At 38.2% G+C, this 20,596-nt stretch overlaps 2 protein-coding genes across 2 annotated transcripts; one reads left to right on the top strand and one right to left on the bottom strand.

Moving 5' to 3' along the window:
• The first annotated feature begins 1,877 nt into the window (after positions 1 to 1,877).
• yrdc (yrdC N(6)-threonylcarbamoyltransferase domain containing) lies at positions 1,878 to 6,508 on the top strand. The gene is made up of 6 exons (XM_017469119.3): positions 1,878 to 2,124; positions 4,452 to 4,647; positions 4,723 to 4,837; positions 4,943 to 5,062; positions 5,146 to 5,276; positions 5,801 to 6,508. The coding sequence occupies exons 1-6, from the start codon at positions 1,962 to 1,964 to the stop codon at positions 5,865 to 5,867; spliced, it is 792 nt and encodes a 263-aa protein (XP_017324608.1). The 5' UTR covers positions 1,878 to 1,961; the 3' UTR covers positions 5,868 to 6,508.
• Positions 6,509 to 8,695: 2,187 nt separating this feature from the next.
• On the bottom strand, positions 8,696 to 19,093 carry LOC108263230 (glycoprotein endo-alpha-1,2-mannosidase-like protein). The gene is made up of 4 exons (XM_017463843.3): positions 18,595 to 19,093; positions 17,577 to 17,686; positions 9,915 to 9,991; positions 8,696 to 9,738 (listed from the first exon to the last, which is right to left on the bottom strand). Exons 1-4 carry the CDS (start codon positions 19,091 to 19,093, stop codon positions 9,102 to 9,104), a joined length of 1,323 nt encoding a protein of 440 aa, XP_017319332.1. The 3' UTR covers positions 8,696 to 9,101.
• Between the last annotated feature and the right edge of the window lie 1,503 nt (positions 19,094 to 20,596).

The raw sequence follows: 20,596 nt of genomic DNA, 5'->3' as shown, positions 1-20,596 counted from the left end.
AAAGAGTTCTCCACTTGATTTATCGCTTTGCTTGTATTTCCTCATTTGTAAGCCGCTTTGAATAAAAGCGTCTGCTAAATGAATAAATGTAAATGTAGTCTGAAATACCTAAAGACCATAAATTAAATTAAATAACAGTTTGGTAATGACATGATAATGGATTTGTGCGTTCAGTGAAGCTGATGTTGGACTTTTAACCAGAACAAGTGTGTAAACTGAAACCTGCTCAGGAGCAGTCTCATTCAGATTCATGACTCTCATCTATAATAAATAAATAGATAAATAATAATAAAAAAAAACACTGTCCATCTGAACAAGTTGAATTGAAGTGTTGGTGAGCAACGATGTGATATTACCATTGCCACCGACAGCACACCTCTAGGAGGACGTTACGGTTTATGGGTCTATTCAAAACTGCAAGCCTTCATGAACTGCGCGCGATTTCTTTAGCAAAAACATTATTTGGGGCACATTTTGTGTAGTAAATTGATAACTTGAAATAGCAAACTGAGCATAAACAAAAATATTACCCAATCCTTATAGATATAGTATACATAAGTTTGACAAAACCTTTTTAAAACATGTAGGCCTTAAAAAAAAAAAAAAAAGTTACTTAGATGCGTCCTTTATATTTAGCTTTTTTGTGAGCTAGCATTAGTTTATAAGTATTGTATATCACAAGGTAGGTCGATACACGTTTACTTCACGGTTCTCTGAAATCACTCGAAAAATTTCAAGAAGGCCATACTTTCATTACCCTGACTTTTCTTGCCAAACCACTGTTTGCTTTTTGTTTATATTGAAGTGCAGATGTTGAATAGAAGCTAACTGGATTTGTCATGAGTTCATGGCAGAGATTTTGTAAATACATTTTTAGCTTTGTAGTATAGAAATAATAGAGTTAGTTAGTATTATGGTGATTTGGAAAGCAAATGGAAACGATTACAACGACATTGTTTATAGTTCTCAACTACAAATAATAACTGATCGCTGGGGGCAGTGCAGTGCGTGTGATGTCAATGAGTCTGAGTAGTAATACCAGATCTAGCCACCAGATGGCAGTGAGATTATATATTTATGTACCATTTCAAAGAAGGTGTCAGTAACTTGTTTTACAATAACTTGTTTTTCTTGTAGTTAGTTTTATATGATGTTATCGACTGCCGGAGATTTTAAGGAAAAAAATAGCACAAATACAAAAACTTTTTTAAACTATTTTAACTCGACTATAATTCATTTTGTTTAATATTTCTGATTGATGACGTTCGTTTAATGAGATTACCCAATCAGTTATAGCTGGTTACATTTTGTATCTTAAAAATGATTAGAAAATGTAAGTTATACACTCGCCAACCACTTTATTAGGAACACCTATACACCTGCACATTCATGCAATTATCCAATCAGCCAATGCAAAAATCTCATGCAGATACAGGCCAAGAGCTTCAGTTAATGTTCACATCAAACATCTGACTGAAGAAAAAGTGTCATCTCTGACTTTGATTGTGGCATGGATGTTGGTACCAGATGGGCTGGTTTGAGTATTTCAGAAATTTCTGATTTCTTGGGATTTTCACATGCAACAGTCTGTAGGAGTGCAGACACTACATTTGGTCATTTTTGTGTGTTTATTTATTGAGAAACAGAAGAGCGAATCTCGAATCTGAGAATATCCAATATAAAACTAACTTTACGGCGGTGTAATTTTGACTTTACTCTCAAAATATTACGACTTTACTCTCGTAATTTGGACTTTATTCTCAAAATATTACTATTTTAATCTTGTAATCTATCCCCCCCCCCCCTTTTTTTTTTTTTTTTTTTTTTTTTAGGTGACACTAAAACGCCGTGGTATAATACAGCAAGGTCTTTTGTTTTGAAATGTCCAGACAGTGCTAGTTGACGCTTCCTAGTTGAGCTGAGCAGGGGGACCATGCTGTAATCTGTTGAGTAGTGTGTCTATGAATGTGTGCTCATTTGCTCGTACCTTGAGCTTGTCCTCACAGCTCTCTCGTCCTTTCCCAGTGAGAATCAGAGCAATGTGTAAAGAGCTGAAGACCTCAGTGCTGCTGTTATTGCCGCCCGACACGAATGGGCCGCTGGCGCAGAGCAGACACACAGCAGGTGAGTTCAGCTGTTATCCGGCAGCATGATGCAATTTTGTGAACATTAGCGTGTAAGCACCTGACTAACGAAACAACTCCATGAGTAAATAATTCTGCTTCATAGATGTGTATACTCTAAAACCTGTTTAAAGTGCGAGTGTCGTCAGTTTGCAATTCAGTTTGTCAGTTAAATAGAAGGTACAATGTGCAGTCGGATACAGTACTTCGAAACAGTAGCTAAATATGCTGAAACACTTGTGCTGTGTTTAGTTATGTGTTGTTGTTTTGAGAAATTAGCGGCTGTTGTGCCGCGCTTAAGTCACAGGGAGATACTGCTAGCTCAGTCACAATGGCGTTTAATAGGAGAAAGAAATGACACGATAATGAGATGACGGCCATATTTCGTTGTTCGTGCCTAAAACAAAAGGCAAGAGCTTCTTCCTCACTCACTATTTTCAGCGGCACGGCACTGTCATCCTTATTGCCTTAAGTAGAGGAAACGGCTAATGTTGGACTCCAAGTTCCAGAATGCAGTGCGGCTATTTTAGTTATCAAACACTCTGATAATGAGTGGACGTGCACCCACACCTTATACTCTGAATGCAAGCATTAGTTTAAATTCACTGATATGGTGGCAGACCAAAATGATTTATTAAAAGCATGAACATGTGAATAATTGTTAGTGACATTAGGCTACAGTTTGTTGACAGGACACGGGCTGAATGGCGAAGCATGGTGGCCCATTCGGAGGTAGTTTATAACACTGCAATGTGTTAGCGTCATTAACAAATAACAGGTTATTGCAAATATTACATAGAGCATAACGTTAGCTGGCTTCACGGCCACAATGCCAACTGCCTCAAACAAATATAATATAGGACCGCCTTTCAGGTGCTTCGCCAAATTCCAGGTGTTTCCTCGCTTTGTTTGAATTGAACGATAGCATCGGTTGCACACCGTAAACCGATACTAGCTTTCCTCTCAACGAGTCGGGGCGGAGCTAAACTTGCTAAGCTAAGCTAATTTTCTGTAGTTTTACCCGTGTGCTTGTAGGCGTTCTTCTTCTTCACCACCTGTGGACCGACTAAAACATTTGCGCGTATATGGTGCCCCCTTCAGGTACGGAAGAATCGCAACCTCTGTACTTTAGTTACAATTGGTACCAACGGAAATGCAGAAAAACAAGTACTGTCACGTTTTAAGAATGTTGGTACCGAAGTATCGGTTCTCGTGACATCCTTAGTGTGTATATGTATGTGTGTATATTATATTATACTATAGTTTTCATGTTCTCCCTGTGCTTCAGGGGTTTCCTCCAGGTACTCCCCTTTCTTCCCCCAGTCCAAAGACTTGTGTTGTAGGCTGATCGGCATTACCAAATTGGCCCCAATCCAAGGGGCCCCCACCTTGTGCCACAAGTCCCCATGGGGAGGCGCCTGGGTCCACGACTCTTTGTATAATAAGTGGTACAGAAAATGGATGGTAATTCAAAGATGATCAAATGTTTGCTTGTCCAAGTATGTCAAAAAGCCAACAATTTCCATGGGCTGCACTTATTTTTTCACATGACTGTACTTTTGGCCATGTAGTTTAGTTAGTGATCTGTTAGATACTGAGCAGTATGTTGACTGCAGTTTTGAAATGAAAACATTTAATAAAGCTTTGGAACCATAATTGCTTGAGTAGAGTTTATAGATGAAGAGGTAAGAGAGAACCAGTATATTTGAGAGAATTTTTTCACAGATTAAGCTCAAGCACTGCTGCATCAATCTCTTTAGGCAAATATGAAGCAAGACTAGCTCCAACATCAGGCAGTCAAACAGTATTTTGAGTAGTGTAGGAAACCATTAGCCAAAGTGAAAGTAAACTTGGAATTTAACATTAAAATATCTCTATTGCACCTTTTCTAGATCTCATATTGATTATAAATATTTGTATGCTGGATGTTCAGGTGTGTGTTTTCCTTAATAGACAAGTCTCATATTTTTATGGAAAATTTGAATTACATTAGTATACTGAACAAAATGATGTTGAGAACATTTGTTTTGCACTTCACCATAGGTACCCAGGTTATCAGGTGATTGCTACACACCTTATTAGTTATGTCAGCTGTATGTGAGAGAAAGCGAGACCTTTCTGATACTCATTAATTATCTGCCATTATGTTAATAATGAGCTATTCGTGTGTGTGTGTGTGTGTGTGTGTGTGTGTGTGTATATGTGTGTATATATAAAACGTCAGCACATGCTGCCTCTTAGACATACTGTGCTGTAAGTGTATGCAAATTGTGCACACTTCCCTTGTTCTGAAATTCCTTGTTGTATTTTTAATTTCTTAAAACACAGAAGGAGCACAAATCCTCCACGCCACACTAAAGGCTCTGAAAGAAGGCCAGGTCATTGCTGTTCCCACTGACACGATCTATGGCCTGGCTTGCTTGGCTCAGAATTCAGAAGCTATCAAGAGGGTGTATGATATCAAGGGCAGAAATGGCAACAAGCCTTTAGCCATTTGTGTTGGAGAAGTACAAGATATATACAAGTGTGTTTCTTTCATTTATTGTTAAATCCCTTATGTTTAAATTACTGCAACATCCTAAGTGTGTTTTGTTCTAAGGTATTGTAAAGTAACTGTTAAAGAAGAGCTTCTGAAAGATCTCCTTCCTGGACCGGTCACTCTGGTTCTTGAAAGGTCTGAAACACTGAATGCGGACCTCAATCCATTCACTAGGGTGAGTCTACCAATATGGTTATACCCATTATAAAGGTTGGCAAGTAGGTGTGGTGATGTTTTTTTCTCCCCTGATGTGTCACTTCCTTGTGTTTGTGACCTGTAGCTTGTAGGTGTCCGCATCCCAGACCACTGCTTCATGAGACGCTTGTGTCAGATGTGTGAAGAGCCGCTTGCTCTAACAAGTGCTAATATCAGTACACAGTCAAGCACTCTTGCAGTTCATGTAAGTACAGCTGTGTCCGATGTTTGCTTTTTGCTCTCTAAGAGAGTGTCACGTGGTTCTCTTTTAATGATTTTGCTTTATAGGAGTTTGAGGAGCTGTGGCCAAGATTAGCCATTGTAGTGGATGGTGGCCCAATAGCAGATCAAAGTCGACTGGGCTCGACAGTTGTGGACCTCTCAGTGCCTGGCAGATATCGCATTATAAGACCTGGCTGGTAAGCATCCTGCCATTAAACATCAAGTAACTTTATTATTATTATTATTACCAAAAACGGGTTCAGTGGTGGACAAATTGCCAGCACCAGTGCCTGAGACAAGCAGATTTCACCTCACAATTAATCCAAAATGTTGGACAATGACTTGGTGACTTTTTGTTAACGATGCAAACATGATGTACTGTATTAGACTTTACTAGGTGAGGACTCCATCATTTTCTGTAGGCTTTATTAACACACAATTATTAGCTCATGAAGACATTATTAGTAATAATTTATTACGTTTCGTTAGTTAAGACTTTTTAGCCTTGTCAATTAGATTTCCATGGAACTAAAACATGTAACTGTGCAACATGCTGGAACTTTTACTTGCCCTGTGGGATAGCTAATAAATTTATGATTTGTCCTTCCCAGGTGTAACTTCTCTTATATTTTGTACTCTCTTAGCACAAAAATTACTTAAATTCAAAAGTTGTTTTAGGTTATTTACGCACCTTCTTCCAAAATCTCTTCTTTTCTTACAGTGCCTATTCAGCCACAGTTGCTATACTTGAGAAGAAATATGCGTTATTGGAGGATTCTTCCAATTAATGAATGTTTTGCTCTCATCTGTTATCCCGCTAAAGCGCACAACCATAAACTGTTTGACATCCACCTGGATTCTAAATTATTTGACTGAGAAGCCAATACAAAATAACTACGGATGTGTCTGGAAATTAGAGTAGACTCATCCATGTGAATATTTGTCTTCATCTTTGTATTGTCTGACTTTAGGGTTTTCATAAAAGTCAGTTTTTCATACCACTTTTACTAAATAATCGACCTTGGCATCATAGCGCAGACTTTACTCCGGTGATCAGCGTTAGTGAAATACCGTGGTTATTGTTCTGGTTCTCAAAACATTTGTTAGCTTGGAATATTGAGATTATTCTCTCAGACATCAAATATAGGTCATTGAACACTCAGTTGAAGACTTCAAAGTGCTTTGAAATGTTTTACTTATAATGTTTATTTAATTTTTGACTTATTTGAACCTTTTATTTATTGTTATTTTCAATAGTTACACAGATTTATATCTTCAAGATACCATTGCAAGTTTATTGTAGCCGAAGTTGCATTGAGGACCAAAGATGATTCAATAATACTGTGCATAATATTGAAAATTACCTCTGTTTCACTCAGAACAATACAAATAAAAAAAAGAATACAAATTAAATCATATTTTGTTCAGATTTACTGTGTAGATTTTTTTTTTTTTTTTTTTCCTCTCTCTTTTTCTGTTTACCTTTTATGAATGATTTCATAGTGGAAGAGAACTGGCTCCATGAGTTCATTCCATTCCAATGTTTCTACTTGTCCAGAGTAGTTTTTGTGGAAACAGACAATTATGTACCTAACACAGGGTTTGTACAATATGCTTGAATGTAGCTTTTTGAAATAGCCATATTTTATCTAGTGGTGTGTAAAATGGTCTTGAATTATAAAAGGTCAATAAATACAGCATCAATAAATAACTTTAAAGTGTTTATTTTCGATTGAACACTAATACAATCTTTCACTTAAAATAAGACACCCCGCTGCACCCCCTCCCTCACTCTCATTTTGACAGAGACAGCTCTGGTACAATTTTCAGACACTTTTAGCGACTTTTTTTCTTTCAGAAAACACCTAGTGACAAATCTTAGTAGCTACCTTCTGTAGAAGAGAGTGACCAGTATTGCCCTGTGAGTGTGAGGTCCTGCTTTCCCACAGGTATCTCTCTCTCTCTCTCTCTCTCTCTCTCTCTCTCTCTCTCTCTCTCTCTCTCTCTCTCTCTCTCTCTCTCTCTCTCTCTATATTCAATGTACTTTATTGGCATGATTGTTTGTTTATACAATATTGCCAAGGCATGAATATAGAAAAGAAAGGAGAATTAAAAATAATCATAAAATAAAAATGATGATGGGAATAATATTAACTAGAATACATTATCTTTTGTTATTATTAATTTAAGTAAATAAAAAATTTAATAAAAATGAAAGTGACGGTGCAAACTGAGTCTCTCTCTGTGGCTACTCTGTTCAGTGAGGGGCAGAGAGGAGCAGCACACTAATTCAGTTCTAACTTTTTCTCTGAGTGACAATTTTACATGTAAATATAGCTGAAATCACAGCACAGCTGCTGTCTTTAACGTGTGTGTATGGTGATGTCAGTCAACGTCTTGGTTATAAATCAGAATTTTAGCAGTGCAGAGCAGCAGCTTGTAAATGACTGCTGGTTAACATTCAGTCTCTTAATGGGCCTATCACTATTTCATTCGCGTTCCATTGTCTGACAACAGAAACAGTACTTTCTAACGATACACTAAACATGTTGGTGCGTGCTTCAGTATTTTTGTTAGTGCACCAGAGCACCATCTTCAGGCACCAGTGTTGCCTGACAATGTATAATTTTGAGCCTTGCTTTAAAATAATTGGAAGCAGAAAAAAACTGCTTACCAATCACTCACATCAATACTTTATATTAAAGATGTTACTGAAGTATGCAAAAAAAAAAATTACCTCTGTCCACTTTATTAGGAACACCTGCACATTCATGTCATTACGTCGCTGTAGCACAATGCAAAAAGCCATGTAGTTACAGCTCAAAAGCTTCAGTCAATGTTCACATCAAACATCATAACGAAGAAAAAAAGTGACTTGAGTGCCATAGTTTTTGGTATCAGATGGGCTGGGTTGAGTATTTCACAGATTAGACAGTTGAAGACTAGGAAAGGACCAGGTGTTTATTTATTTATTTATTTATTTATTTATTTATTTCTCCTAATCTTCAACTGTCCAGTTTGGGTGAGTCTGTGCCTCAGATTCCTGCTCTTGGCTGACAGGAGTGGAACCTGATGTGGTCTTCTGCTGTTGTAATCCACCCAGTTCGATGTGTTGTGCATGCTGAGATGCTTTTCTGCTCACCATGGTTGTAAAGAGTTACTATATCCTTCCTGGCAGCTCGAACTAATCTGGACATTTTTCTCTCACATCTTTTATGAACAAGGTGCTTCCACCCACAGAACTGTTGCTCACTCAGTGTTTCCCAGGAGCTCAGCAGTTTATAAAATACTCAAATAAGCCCATCTGGTACCAATATACATGCCACAGTTAAACTCAGAGATCACACTTTTTCCATATTCTGATGTTTTGATGTGAACATTAATTGATGCTCTTGACCTGTATTTGCATGATTTTTTGCATTGTACTGCTGCCACATGATTGGCTGATTAGATACGGTTGATCCTAATAAAGTGGACAGTGAGTGTAGATTTGTTTCAGCATTACATAGTGTTTGACACTTTTTTTTCTTGACAAATATCGGTGGCCACTTTAAAATATGTTTGAAGGGCTGGTTTTTGTTCTATTTTTTCAATGTCCACCCCCCCCCAAAAAAAATGCAGATCAATTTATTTATTTATTAATTCGTTCATTTATTCATTCAAATTATGAAGGGGCATTACTGCAGAGATAATTTTATCTTGGTTAAGTTCAGAACATATATTGTTGATGTATGGAACATTCTCTGAAAAGACCATTTCTTTTAAATATGTGTTGCAACATGGAGATGTCACTTCTTGCCACACTCTTTATTGTAAGGGTCACTATGTTCCTTTGACATTCTGCATTGTAGTTAATGAAGATTAGCAGACGAAGGGCTTCTCTTCGTCTGTTCTAGATGCAAATTGAGCTTGTGAGACTGGTACAAATTTTTGAAGTCTCCCATTTATCATGCCTATATACAGCATCCTGCAATACACCAAAGCAAACAGGTCTGTTCCAAACTATTCCAATTAACTCCATGTCAAACAAGCCATCGCTTTTTCTCTTTACAAAACTGCTCAACCCATGTCCTGGTTAGTTCTAGATAGAGATCGGGCTCGTGTGGCTGGTAGTCCAGATATACCCGCCTGATTGTCTTTTTAGGTACTGCCCTCTCAATCTGTGTGCCCTCATGCCACTCATTGAAGGAAGTGATGGAGACGATCTCAGGCTGCACGTTCAGTGCTGCTTGCAGAACAGTTTCGTAGTATCTGCCGTTCACTCTGTTGCGAGTGTTGTGGTTGTTCCAGGGCCGTATACTGGTGTCAATATAGCCAGGGCCCACACTCGGCACAAAGAGCAGGTTGTTGCCATCACAAAAGGCCTTGAGGCCCTTCCAGTTTTGATGAGAGGAGCCATAGGAGAATCCGTTGGAAGCAAAATATGTATACATCCCATCAAATCCTCCAGCAAGGATGTCATGCTTGTGTTTCTCATCCACAATGAGTGCAATGAAAACACCATCATATGGGCTTCCACGCAGACTATGAGAGCCTGTAGAGGTTAGCAACTCTGCCCAAGCCTCAGTAGGAGTCAGGTAAGAGTCGTAGATATAGAAAAGAGGCAGCACTTTTCCATTGCTGATGGTGAAGCGGTAAAAAGCCGCATGATCTCCATACCTAAATGCACATATTTAATTTACCCCAGTGATCAACATGCGCAAAGTGAGACATTCCATGCATTATATTTGGACAATACTTTCACTAAGCTGCATGACTTCTTACATGTTCATGGTTCTTGCACAGATTTAAAAAGTATAATGCAAACTAGGTAAATGTCAAAATTTCAAACCAACCTGTCGATGATGTATTTGATGTTGTTATGTAAGCTATGATCAGTCCTTCCTTTATATGCCTGGATATGAAATGCCACCTGCAAAAGTACACAGTAAATCCTGGCAAGTAAGTTCCTTTATGTAATGTATTGCAAGACCTCCATAATCATCTGGTTAATTCTTCTTCCTTTCAATACAAAAGCAAACACAGAACAAATGTAATATGCTTAGATGTGCAGCAGGCTTGGTGTCCTTGGTGACTGCAGTAACATTCAAAAAGGCATTCAGAATTCACCAAGGTAACCAAACCATTTAAGGTTAAAAGACCTCACATCTGAAAGGTTCAGAACTGTAGCTGTATAAAATGTTCAGAATTAACAAAGAAAGATTCATCTTTCCTTCTGTCTGTGCCCAAGGTGGCCTTAACCTCTTTAAATTTTTAATTGCAACCGAGGGCTTTTCTTTACACCAGGCAGAAATGTATTCATGCAGCCATACCGTTAAGCATTTGGCTGTGTTTGTGTGTCCTCTATGCTGAAAAGAGCTTTAACAAGAGCTATAACATCATTTATGTTCAAGAATAATAAAGTACATATTAGTGCTGTAACTCTATATGAACACATTATTCAGACTAAAAAGATAATGTGTTCTAAACAGATACAGATATGAATATGGGGTGCACTATTACTGCTGCTTTTGTTTTTAGAACGTTTACAAGAAAGGTTCACAAGGCCTAGAGGTGTGCATCAGGATTGGGATCCCATGTACAGTAAAAACCAAAAATGTTGCAGGAGGTTTTTACTTTAATGTAAAAAGTCAGCTATAAACCTTAAAGACCATCAGGGCCATGGCAACTGCATGGTGGCCAGGTACATACAAAAATATTAACATGAAAGCAGGTCTCACACACATCTCAAACACATCTCAAACAGTCTCACACACATCTCTCGAGTAATGTAACTGAGGCTGAGGAACAGTCGCAGACCATGCTGACAGCTGGCATTTCTACTTCTGTGGTTTTTTCCAGTGTTTTCCAGTATTTCCAGGGGTATGGTGGTGGTGGTGGTGGTGGTTGGGGGGGGTTCATATTTAATTACAAAAATATCTAATCAAATAAAATAAAAAATTAAACACCACCTGGTTTAGGCCACACCCAGTTTAGGTTTAAATGCATATACAGATATTTGGAGCACTAAACAAATGCAGATAGTGTCATTGCGTAACACCAGACCCTCTATTACATACAGTCAAAGAGCACTTTATTAGGAACACTATACTAATACTGGGTAGGGCCTACCTTTGCTCCTAAAACAGCTTCAATACTTTTTGGCATGGATTTCACAAGATGTTAGAAACATTCCTTTGAGATTCTAGTCCATGTTGATGGATTACATCATGCAATTCCTGCAGATTTTTTAAGTGCCCTTATATGCTGCAAATCTCCCGTTCTAACCCATCCCAAAGGTGTTCTATTGGACTCAGATCCGTGACCGTGAAGGCCACTGAAGAACAATGAACTCATTGTCATATTCATGAAACCAGTTTGAGATGACTTTTGCTTTGTGACATGGTGCATTATCATGCTATTAGTAGCCATTAGAAGATGGTAAATTGTGGCCATGAAGGGATGCACATGGTCAGCAGCAATACCCAAATAGACTGTGCCATTCAAGCAATGATTGATTGGTATTAATGGGCCCTACATGTGCCAAGAAAATATTCTCTACATTACTCCACCTCCATCAGCCTGGACTATTGACACAAGCCAGTTTGGGTTACATTCTGATCCTCTCATCTGTGTGCCTCAGCAGAAATCGAGATTCATCAGGTCAGGTCAGTGAGTTAGATGAGCAAATAGCATAGGTTTAAATCGGGGTCTTCAATCTTATCCACAAAAGGCCAGTGTGGCTGCAGGAGACCCACCTGATTCCATTTGTTTAACCTATTCATCTTTGCCTTCAATCATTATCAGGGTTGTCTCTTGCTTGGTTGGAATAAAAGCCTGCAGCCACAGTGGTCCTTTGCAGATAAGACATATATAATACTATTATATAATAATAAGACAGCATTAGACAAACAGCAATTTGAGAAGCTCTGTGAAGTTATGAACATTACCATTAGCATGATGAATTATTTCACAACATCAGTGAAACAACAGTTTGTTTAAACAATTTTTCCTTCTCACAACCTTTTCTGTCAAAAATGTTTCTGTCTAAAATGATCATAATAGTAGTAGGTGTTATTTTATGTCAGATTAACATAAAGTAAAGTGTTGTGTTTATATGCTTTATTATATATGCAGCCAATGTGTGTGTGCAACTGGAAGATCAGTTTAAATGCAGGTAATAGATGTTGGGGGAATCCATCCAGACATAAGGAACGGGAGTGTGATTTACAGTCCATGTAGCTTTCCAGATTAGACATAAAGTCTCTTATGTCATCATAAAACTGCAACAGAAAGGTACTAATGGATTGAGGTGATGCAGGCCACAACCATTTTCAGTCTGACACGTTAAATAAATGAGTATGGCATTTTGGAGGGGGTGGAACTACACTTACTTACCTGGGGATGAATCAGTATATAACGGCATATGATAATGATAAGAAAATTCTGCCTCATGCATATCCAGACATATACATATACTCTGTATTAACATCTTATGTCTTTGTGCAGTTGCAATATTCTCAGTTGAATTTAATGATTGCTCAAGTCGTATTGCAATGTATAGGCAGAAAGTAGTCCAGGCACCAAAGAAGCACTGTGGAAAGTAATAAGAATATTTTATATACATAGATTTTTCAGGTATATAAAATTAACTGTAGAATAATAATAATAATAATAATCAACTTTTTTTATATACCCCCTTTAAAGCAGCTTCTCAAAGCACTTTACACAATAAGAAAATACCAAGAAAATGTTTTTTTTTTTTTTAAATCACATAAAAACACAAAACATACAAAAACAGACTTGAATACAAAATGTTCCAAGCCATTAAAAAAAGCTAACCTAAAAAAATTAGTTCTTAGGTTAGATTTAAAAATGCTCAAATTCTGTGCATCCCTAATATGAGCAGGGAGTGCATTCCAGAGTCTAGGAGTATAGGACGAGAAAGCCCTGTCCCCTACAGATCGCAACCATGTCTGCGGGACAGCCACTAGACCAGCTTGAGAGGAGCGCAAATGATGCTTGGGAGTATAAAGTTAAAAGTGCAGACAGATACTGAGGGGTCAGGCCATGCAGTGCCTTATACGTGAGCATAAGGAATTTAAAATCAACGCAAAACCTGACCGGGAGCCAGTGCGAGGACTTCAGTATTGGAGTGATGTCTCCTGACACCAGTCAGGATCCTAACAGTAGAATTTTGCACATATTGCAATTTATTTAGTGTGGCTTTAGGAAACCCAGCAAGAAGTTGCAGTAATTAATACGAGAAAATACAAGTGTTCATAAGCCTTTCAGTCACAGGAGATAGCATAGTCTAGCGATATTTCTGAGATGAAAAAAGGAATTCTTGACAGTAGATTGTATGTGTGGGTCAAAAGACAGGGCAATGAAAGTATTGTTTGCACATCTATTTAATCAAAATGGAATTTTTTTCAGATAATTGTACTATTTTTCTCATTTCTGAAATAAATGCATCCTTTTTGCTGAGAGTGGCAAAAGAGCCAGGCTGATTTTTGCTCAGATGAATGAACCTAGTGAATGAGCCATTTTATGTTCTAGTAAAAACCTAACGGTGATCACAAAATATTTTTATGTTAAATATCATAACTGTATTTGAGATATTTAAAAACAAAGGTTATCACAGAAAGCTGGGGACAATTAGGTACACCCATCACCATAAATATTATGGTAGTGGACAGTCAGTCACTGATAACATGACATTTTCTGCAGCAGAAGAAGAAATCCTACAGTGCAAATGTGAGGCAGATAAAACAATGATGCCAGCAAAAATCAACTACATTCTGAAATTGCTGAATGCTATGCTAGGTTTGTACTCATAGTCCCTTCCGAAAGTATCAGAATGGCGAGGCAAATTCTTTTGTTTTTACAAGCCAAGGTTTATGAACCCTTTAGATGTTTCTGTATTTCTACATAAATATAACCTAAAACATCAGCAAATTTTCACACAAGTCTGAAAAGTAGATAAAGAGAACCCAATTAAACAAATGAGAAAAATAAATTATTTATTTTAGTCATTTATTTATTGAGGAGGATGATCCAATATTACCTTGGTGTCAAACTATCTGTACCTTTGCTTTCAGTATCTGGTGTGACCCCATTGTGCAGCAATAACTCCAACTAAATGTTTCCGGTAACTGTTGATCAGTCCTGCACATCGGCTTAAGGAATTTTAGCCCATTCCTCAGTACAGAACAGCTTCAATTCTGGGATGTTCGTGGGTTTCCTCACATGAACTGCTTGCTACAGGTCCTTCCACATAATTTCTATTGGATTAATGTCAGGACTTTGACTTGGCCATTCCAAAACATTAACTTTATTCTTCTTTAACCATTCTTTGGTAAATGACTTATGTGTTTAGGGTCGATGTCTTGCTGCATGCTGCACTTTCTCTTGAGATTCGTTTCACAAACAGATGTCCTGACATTTTCCTTTTACATTCAATGGTACAAGTCAGATTTCTTTGTTCCATCAATTATGGCAAGTTGTCCAGGCTTAAACCATGACAACACCACCACCATATTTCACAGATGGTATAAGGTTCTTATGCTGGAATACTGATTTCCTTTCTCTAAACATAACACTTCGCATTTATACCAAAAGTTCTATTTTGGTCTCGTCTGTCTACAAAACATTTTTTTAATTGCCTTCTTACTTTTTGGAGAGCACTGGCTTTCTAGTTGCAATCCTGTCATGCACACAATTGTTCAGTGTTCTCCTGATAGTGGACTCATGATCATTAAAATTAACCAATTTGAAAGAGTCCTTCAGTTTGCTTAGAGGTTACCCTGGATTCCTTTGTGACCTAATGGGCTATTATACATCTTGCTCTTGGAGTGATCTTTGCTGGGCGACCACTCCCAGGGAGGGTAACAGTGGTCTTGAATTTCCTCCATTTGTACATAATCTGTCTGACTTTGAACTCTTAAGAGATGGTTTTGTAACCTTTTCCAGTCTGATGAACAGACTGGAGCAACCACTCTTTTTCAGAGAGCCTCAGAAATCTCATTTGTTCGTGCCATGATGCACAACATGTACACAACATAATGCAGAAATATGTTTTGTGGCTATCAGACTCTGATAGAGCCCCATTCTTGTTCTTTAAATAAAACGGTGTGCTCACTCACACCTGATTGTCATCCCACTGATTGAAATCACCTGACTCTAATTTCACCTTCAAATTAACTGCTAAACCTAGCCGTTCACATACTTGTGCTGCTCACAGATATGTAATGTTGGATAGGTTCCTCAATAAATAAATGGCCAAGTATAATATTTTTGTCTCATTTGTTTAATTGGATTATATTTATCTACTTTTAGAACTTGTGTGAAAATCTGATTATGTTTTAGGTCAAATTTATGCAGATATACAGAAAAGCAGCACTGTAATGGCTAAATATATTTCATTATCATCTGATTGAATATGCAAAATGCATTCAAGGGCTCAACTGATGGTTTGTACAGGCTAAGCTGTTTCTATAACAGTAAGCTTCCTAAGGTACCTAGCTAACCAATGAATCATGCTTTGTGAGACAAGGCCTTGATTCTTACATTTGAAAGAAAAGGCTTGATTAACTAGAGCAGATGTGATAAAAGTAAGCAGTTCTTTTAAAATTGCACAATGAAATTGCAACAAAGAGCATGAAAACTATTCCCACATTACACAGTATGTTAGAGTAAGAGTTCACTACAAAACAATATTAAATTAAACATTAATTTAATTACACTAGGTGTCAATAAACATGTTTTTGTGTATTATTGGTTGGAAATTCAACTTCAATGTTGAATACTTTTTACAATTCCCGCTTTCTTTTGACCTGTAGTATGTTTCTAATAAAATTTTAAACACTGGACTGGTCATTTCTTATAAAAATATCTTTTCCAGGTAATAGATCCATTGACTTCACACTGAAAGGCCATAGCACATCTCAATAAGTGACGGGGAGTGCTGAAATGAGCGGGCACTGAGCAAACACATATTGTACATTATTGATGGGGCTCAGTTGGAGAACACTGCCTTTACACAACTGTCTCTTACTCTTAGGCATTACTCTTAGGCTATCCAACTGCTCATTATGAGCACATAATTACATGGCACTAGCACTGCTGTCCAGATATTTATATACATACACCTTTTCTATTTTAAAAGTCAATCCAGTCAGATACATCTGCTGGCTAAATTGCACTTGAATCAGCCATTCATCTAGGCTTAGGAAACTGCTGTCATCAGATACCTGTTTTGGTTTTTTTGGTTTTTTATGATTGACTGAACATTTTACCATACCAAGGAAATCCACCAACTACTGTTTCTTAGAGCTTCTACTTCAGCCACTCTTAATTAGCAGGAGAATTCTGAAGTTACATGGGTTGGATTACTAAGGAGTGTAATCCAACCCACAGACCACACAGGGTTAAAGTTTGATGAGGGGCTTTATATAATGGCAGGAGGAACGGGAGAACACCTGCTCACTGTCACTATACCAGTCAACTGCAGCAGTTCCTCAGCCCTTACACTCCTCATCATACCACTAATGCGAACATACACAATACAGTGTTATGTAAAAAGTATTTGCACCTATCCTGATTTCTTTTGTTTTTGTGTATATCTCATATTAACTGTTTCAGAAATTAAAACAAAGTTTAAGATAAAACAAAGGCAACTTGAATAAACACAAAATACAGTTTTTAAATGATAATGTTATTTATTGAAGCAAAAAAGTTATCCAATACCAAGTGGGCCTGTGTGAAAAGTTATTTGCCCTGTAGTTACTAATTCCCCAAATCGTTGAAACTGCATTCATAATGGGGTTCAGCTGTACTAAAAGCTATTTCAAAGGCTCTGGGACTCCAAAGAACCACAGTGAGAGCCATTATCTCCAAATGGAAAAACTCGGTACAGCAGTGAACCTTCCCAGAAATAACTGTCCTTCCAAAATTACTGGGCCTGGGCAACTTGCAATAATTGAGGGAAACATGAATTCTGCTCTCTACCAGAAAATCCAAAAGGAGAATGTCTGATATTCAGTTCATAAATTGAAATTCAAGCGCAACTGGATTATGCAGCAAGACAATGATCCAAAGCATAGGAGTAAGTCCTTGTCCTAGAAGTAAGGGAAAGACTGATCTCCAGTTATCGGAAGCATTTGGTTGCAGTTATTGCTGCTAAAGGTGGCACAACCAGATTTTAAATTTAAGGGGGCAATTCATTTTTCATATTGGTGATAGGTGTTGGATATCTTTTTTTGATTCAATAAAAAACTGTATTATGTGTTTACTCAGGTTGCCTTTGCTTTATGTTGTATTTTGTTTGAAGATCTAAAACTATTTAGTATGAGATACGCAAAAACAGTATAAATCTTTTTATTCTGTTTAATATTTTTTCGCAGCGCTGTATACAGCATTTTTAGTACCTTCTTGCAATACACAGTATTTTCTAATGTGTAAACTATTAAGAAGTTAACAAATCAGCTATACTTGCTAATTCAAAATGGCATGCTAACCTTTAAATTGTGCCTGAGTGCAGCATCCAGGATTGATGGAACCAAATCTTCAGAAGGCTCTCCATGATCATCAGCCAAACCCAGAGGATACCAGGACAGCACCACCACACCTTAGAGATAATACAGGTTCACTGTTCACAATGCATATCAACACTAATTTCAGTGTAATTCCTTTACTTAAATGTAATTCCTTTAATTAAAATTGACTTTTTTATTGTGAATTTTTGGCAATTTTGAGGTGTCACATGACCTACGACTACCATCACACACATGTGCAGTGGATTACCCATGAACCCCATAATTTAAACAAAAGGCGCATAAATTAAATTATTATAACCATGTCATCACACTAACAATGATTTTGCCTTAACCATATGATCATCTTAATAGTGTGGTATTAATGGTATTATTTTAAAAAATAAAAAAAAAAGACATTACAGTTTAATTGTATTTTTAACAACAGCGTGCTTTAAATAGTGTTGATAAATATTTAATCGTGTTATGTGACAGGTTCGAGTTTTTCTCTAAATTCTACTGTAGAGCCAGAAAGCCAGAAATATGGAGCTGTTCACTACTTGGTGCTGAATTTTGCAAAGCTAGTGAAACGTTACTTTTGTAATGAGGTGAAATTGAGCTTTACTGTTTTTGTTAGGCCGTCCTCTGAACCTGTTATACCGTGAGTTGCTAAATCCTAAAAAAAAAAAAAAAAAAAAAAAAAATTCTTTGAATGGTGCATGCTTCAGAAAACTTAATGTAGCCTAACAGATTGTAGGCTATTGTGCAGATAAGCACTTGCAAGATTCTTTCAGCAAGCCTTTAGAGAAATGTTTACTTATGAAAGTTCTATCTAGTCCCTCTGTCGCTTTCTCATTATGAAAAACACTGAACTTCCGGTATGCAGTCAACTGTATATTGCAAACGTGCATAGCCTATACCATAACTTGTACTTGAACTATAAAAGGCTCACACAAAGATCAGTATGGATAAAGAGATAAGTAGCCTAATGACTGGTTGGTACCTGCCCCTGCCGTGCTAATTTGCTCCATGTGAGACTCCAGCACTTCCGGATCCCTGGAGCTGTACGGCCCCAGTTCAGGATAAAAACTCGAGCCGATGTCCTCAGGGGGCACATGCCTTCCTTTGGGATAACTGGCTGCGATTTTTGGGTCCCAGTGTGGCACCAGGATGTGGTCCCAATGCAAGTATCTCTCATCCGTCTGCGGGTTCCCGTACCAGGTGTAGTAAAATATATGGATGTCGTGGGATACGCCTCTGTCCAGACTCGGGTTTGAGCCGGCTGCTTTTGCATTACTTGCTACAACGCGTTCCTGAGCGGCCGATGACGGGACGTCGCTAAAAACGGAGCGCCTGTCAACTTTCTCCCCCTTGATGGGCAAAAGGTCCCGATCTGAGAATCCATCACTCGGCTTCAGAGTCCTTAATCCCATCAGAGTCCCGAGCACGAGGAGCGCGAAGAGAAAAAGAAGCACGCAAGATCTTCTCCGTAGTCGAGCCATGTTTTCAAAAATGCACGTGAAAATAAAATCAGAAAACGAGCAGACGACAGTTTTCTCCGAGGGTGAGAACTACGCGTAAATGTCCACACCGACCTTCTTAACGTAATGAAACTTGTTCAGCTGGACAGCACTTGAACATCAGCCTCAGGCTAAATGTGGACACAACAGCACTGCATAATGAAAACCTTTACATGATTGCGGAGGATACTTCAGAGACTGCGTTACTGCTGATCCATACTTGAAGCTAATAAACTCCAAATCTGTATTGGCTACTTCCACAGGCAAAACAGCTAAATGTGAGGACGGAAAGTAAACACTGTAAACTGAGACGGTCTCTGACCAGTATTAAAGCCAAAGCGCAATTTCCAAGGTTGTGTCTCTTCACTTTAGTCCTAAATCCGGTAAAAACCTGCAATCCAATTATGTTTTTGTGCTAGCTGCACAGAAACAGTCACCATAAAGAACAAAGCTGTACCACAGAGGCGTAACGGCTGTGTATACAGAGCTTTCCCATCCCGCATATTATCTGAGCAGTAGACCAGCGCTAGCAGTTGGACATCATTTCACTGTCGCTGCATATTCCGTGCGCGCTCACCGCGTGCAGTTCAAGTTTCCTTAGAAGGGTGCGCGCGCCTAGGGGGCGGTGTTTCCTCTGGTTCAGTTAGCCTTTAGGTCAGTGCAATGTATATGTGCATGGAACATTTTATCCCTCACTCTATTCTATTCATGGAAATGCTGTAAGATGTTGTTTAGAGCTTGAGCTGATGTGTGTCAGAGTAGGTATAACGCTGCAGTGCATAATGGCAGGATAGCCTACTCCAAGACCAGAATTAGGAAACATTGGAAAGCGGTTCAGTTAGTAGCCCATGCACCATGACCCTGATCAGGATAAAGCAGTTACTGAAGATGACTGAATGAATCCTAAGCAGTGTATGCTGCATTTGGACATACACATTTCTGACTTCCATCCATTTTCCATATCATGCACAGGGTCGTGGGTAGCCTGGAGCGTATACCAAGAGACACCCTGGACAGGGCTCCAATCCATATCAAGGCACAGTTGCACATACTTGAACACTACAGACAATTTAGAAATGCCAATAAGCCGACAATGCATGTCTTCGGACTGAGGGACGAAATCCCTGAAGCACAGAGAGAACATGTGAACTCTGTACACACAGGGATGAGGTGGGAATCGAATCCTAAACCGTGGAGGTGTAAGGCAAATGTGCTAACTACTAAGCCTCCTCTAATTATGACATACAAAAATTTGTAAAAATCGTGCACTATACAGGATGGAAGTTGAATAGGGTACAAACATACCACTGGTCTTTTCAAATTAAAGATTGCTGTATTGGAAGCAGGGAAACATTCAAATATGCAGAGACCATACTTTGGAAAAACTTTTCGATACTTGGCAGCACAGTGGCAGAGCAGGTAAAGTTGTCTTTTCTTGAATATTCTGTATCAAATTCACAATTTCAAGCTGTTTGTCACTAATGA

The sequence above is a fragment of the Ictalurus punctatus genome, chromosome 1 (genome assembly GCF_001660625.3).
Source record: "Ictalurus punctatus breed USDA103 chromosome 1, Coco_2.0, whole genome shotgun sequence".
NCBI lineage: Eukaryota > Metazoa > Chordata > Actinopteri > Siluriformes > Ictaluridae > Ictalurus > Ictalurus punctatus.
This window is presented reverse-complemented; position numbering and strand designations above follow the sequence as displayed.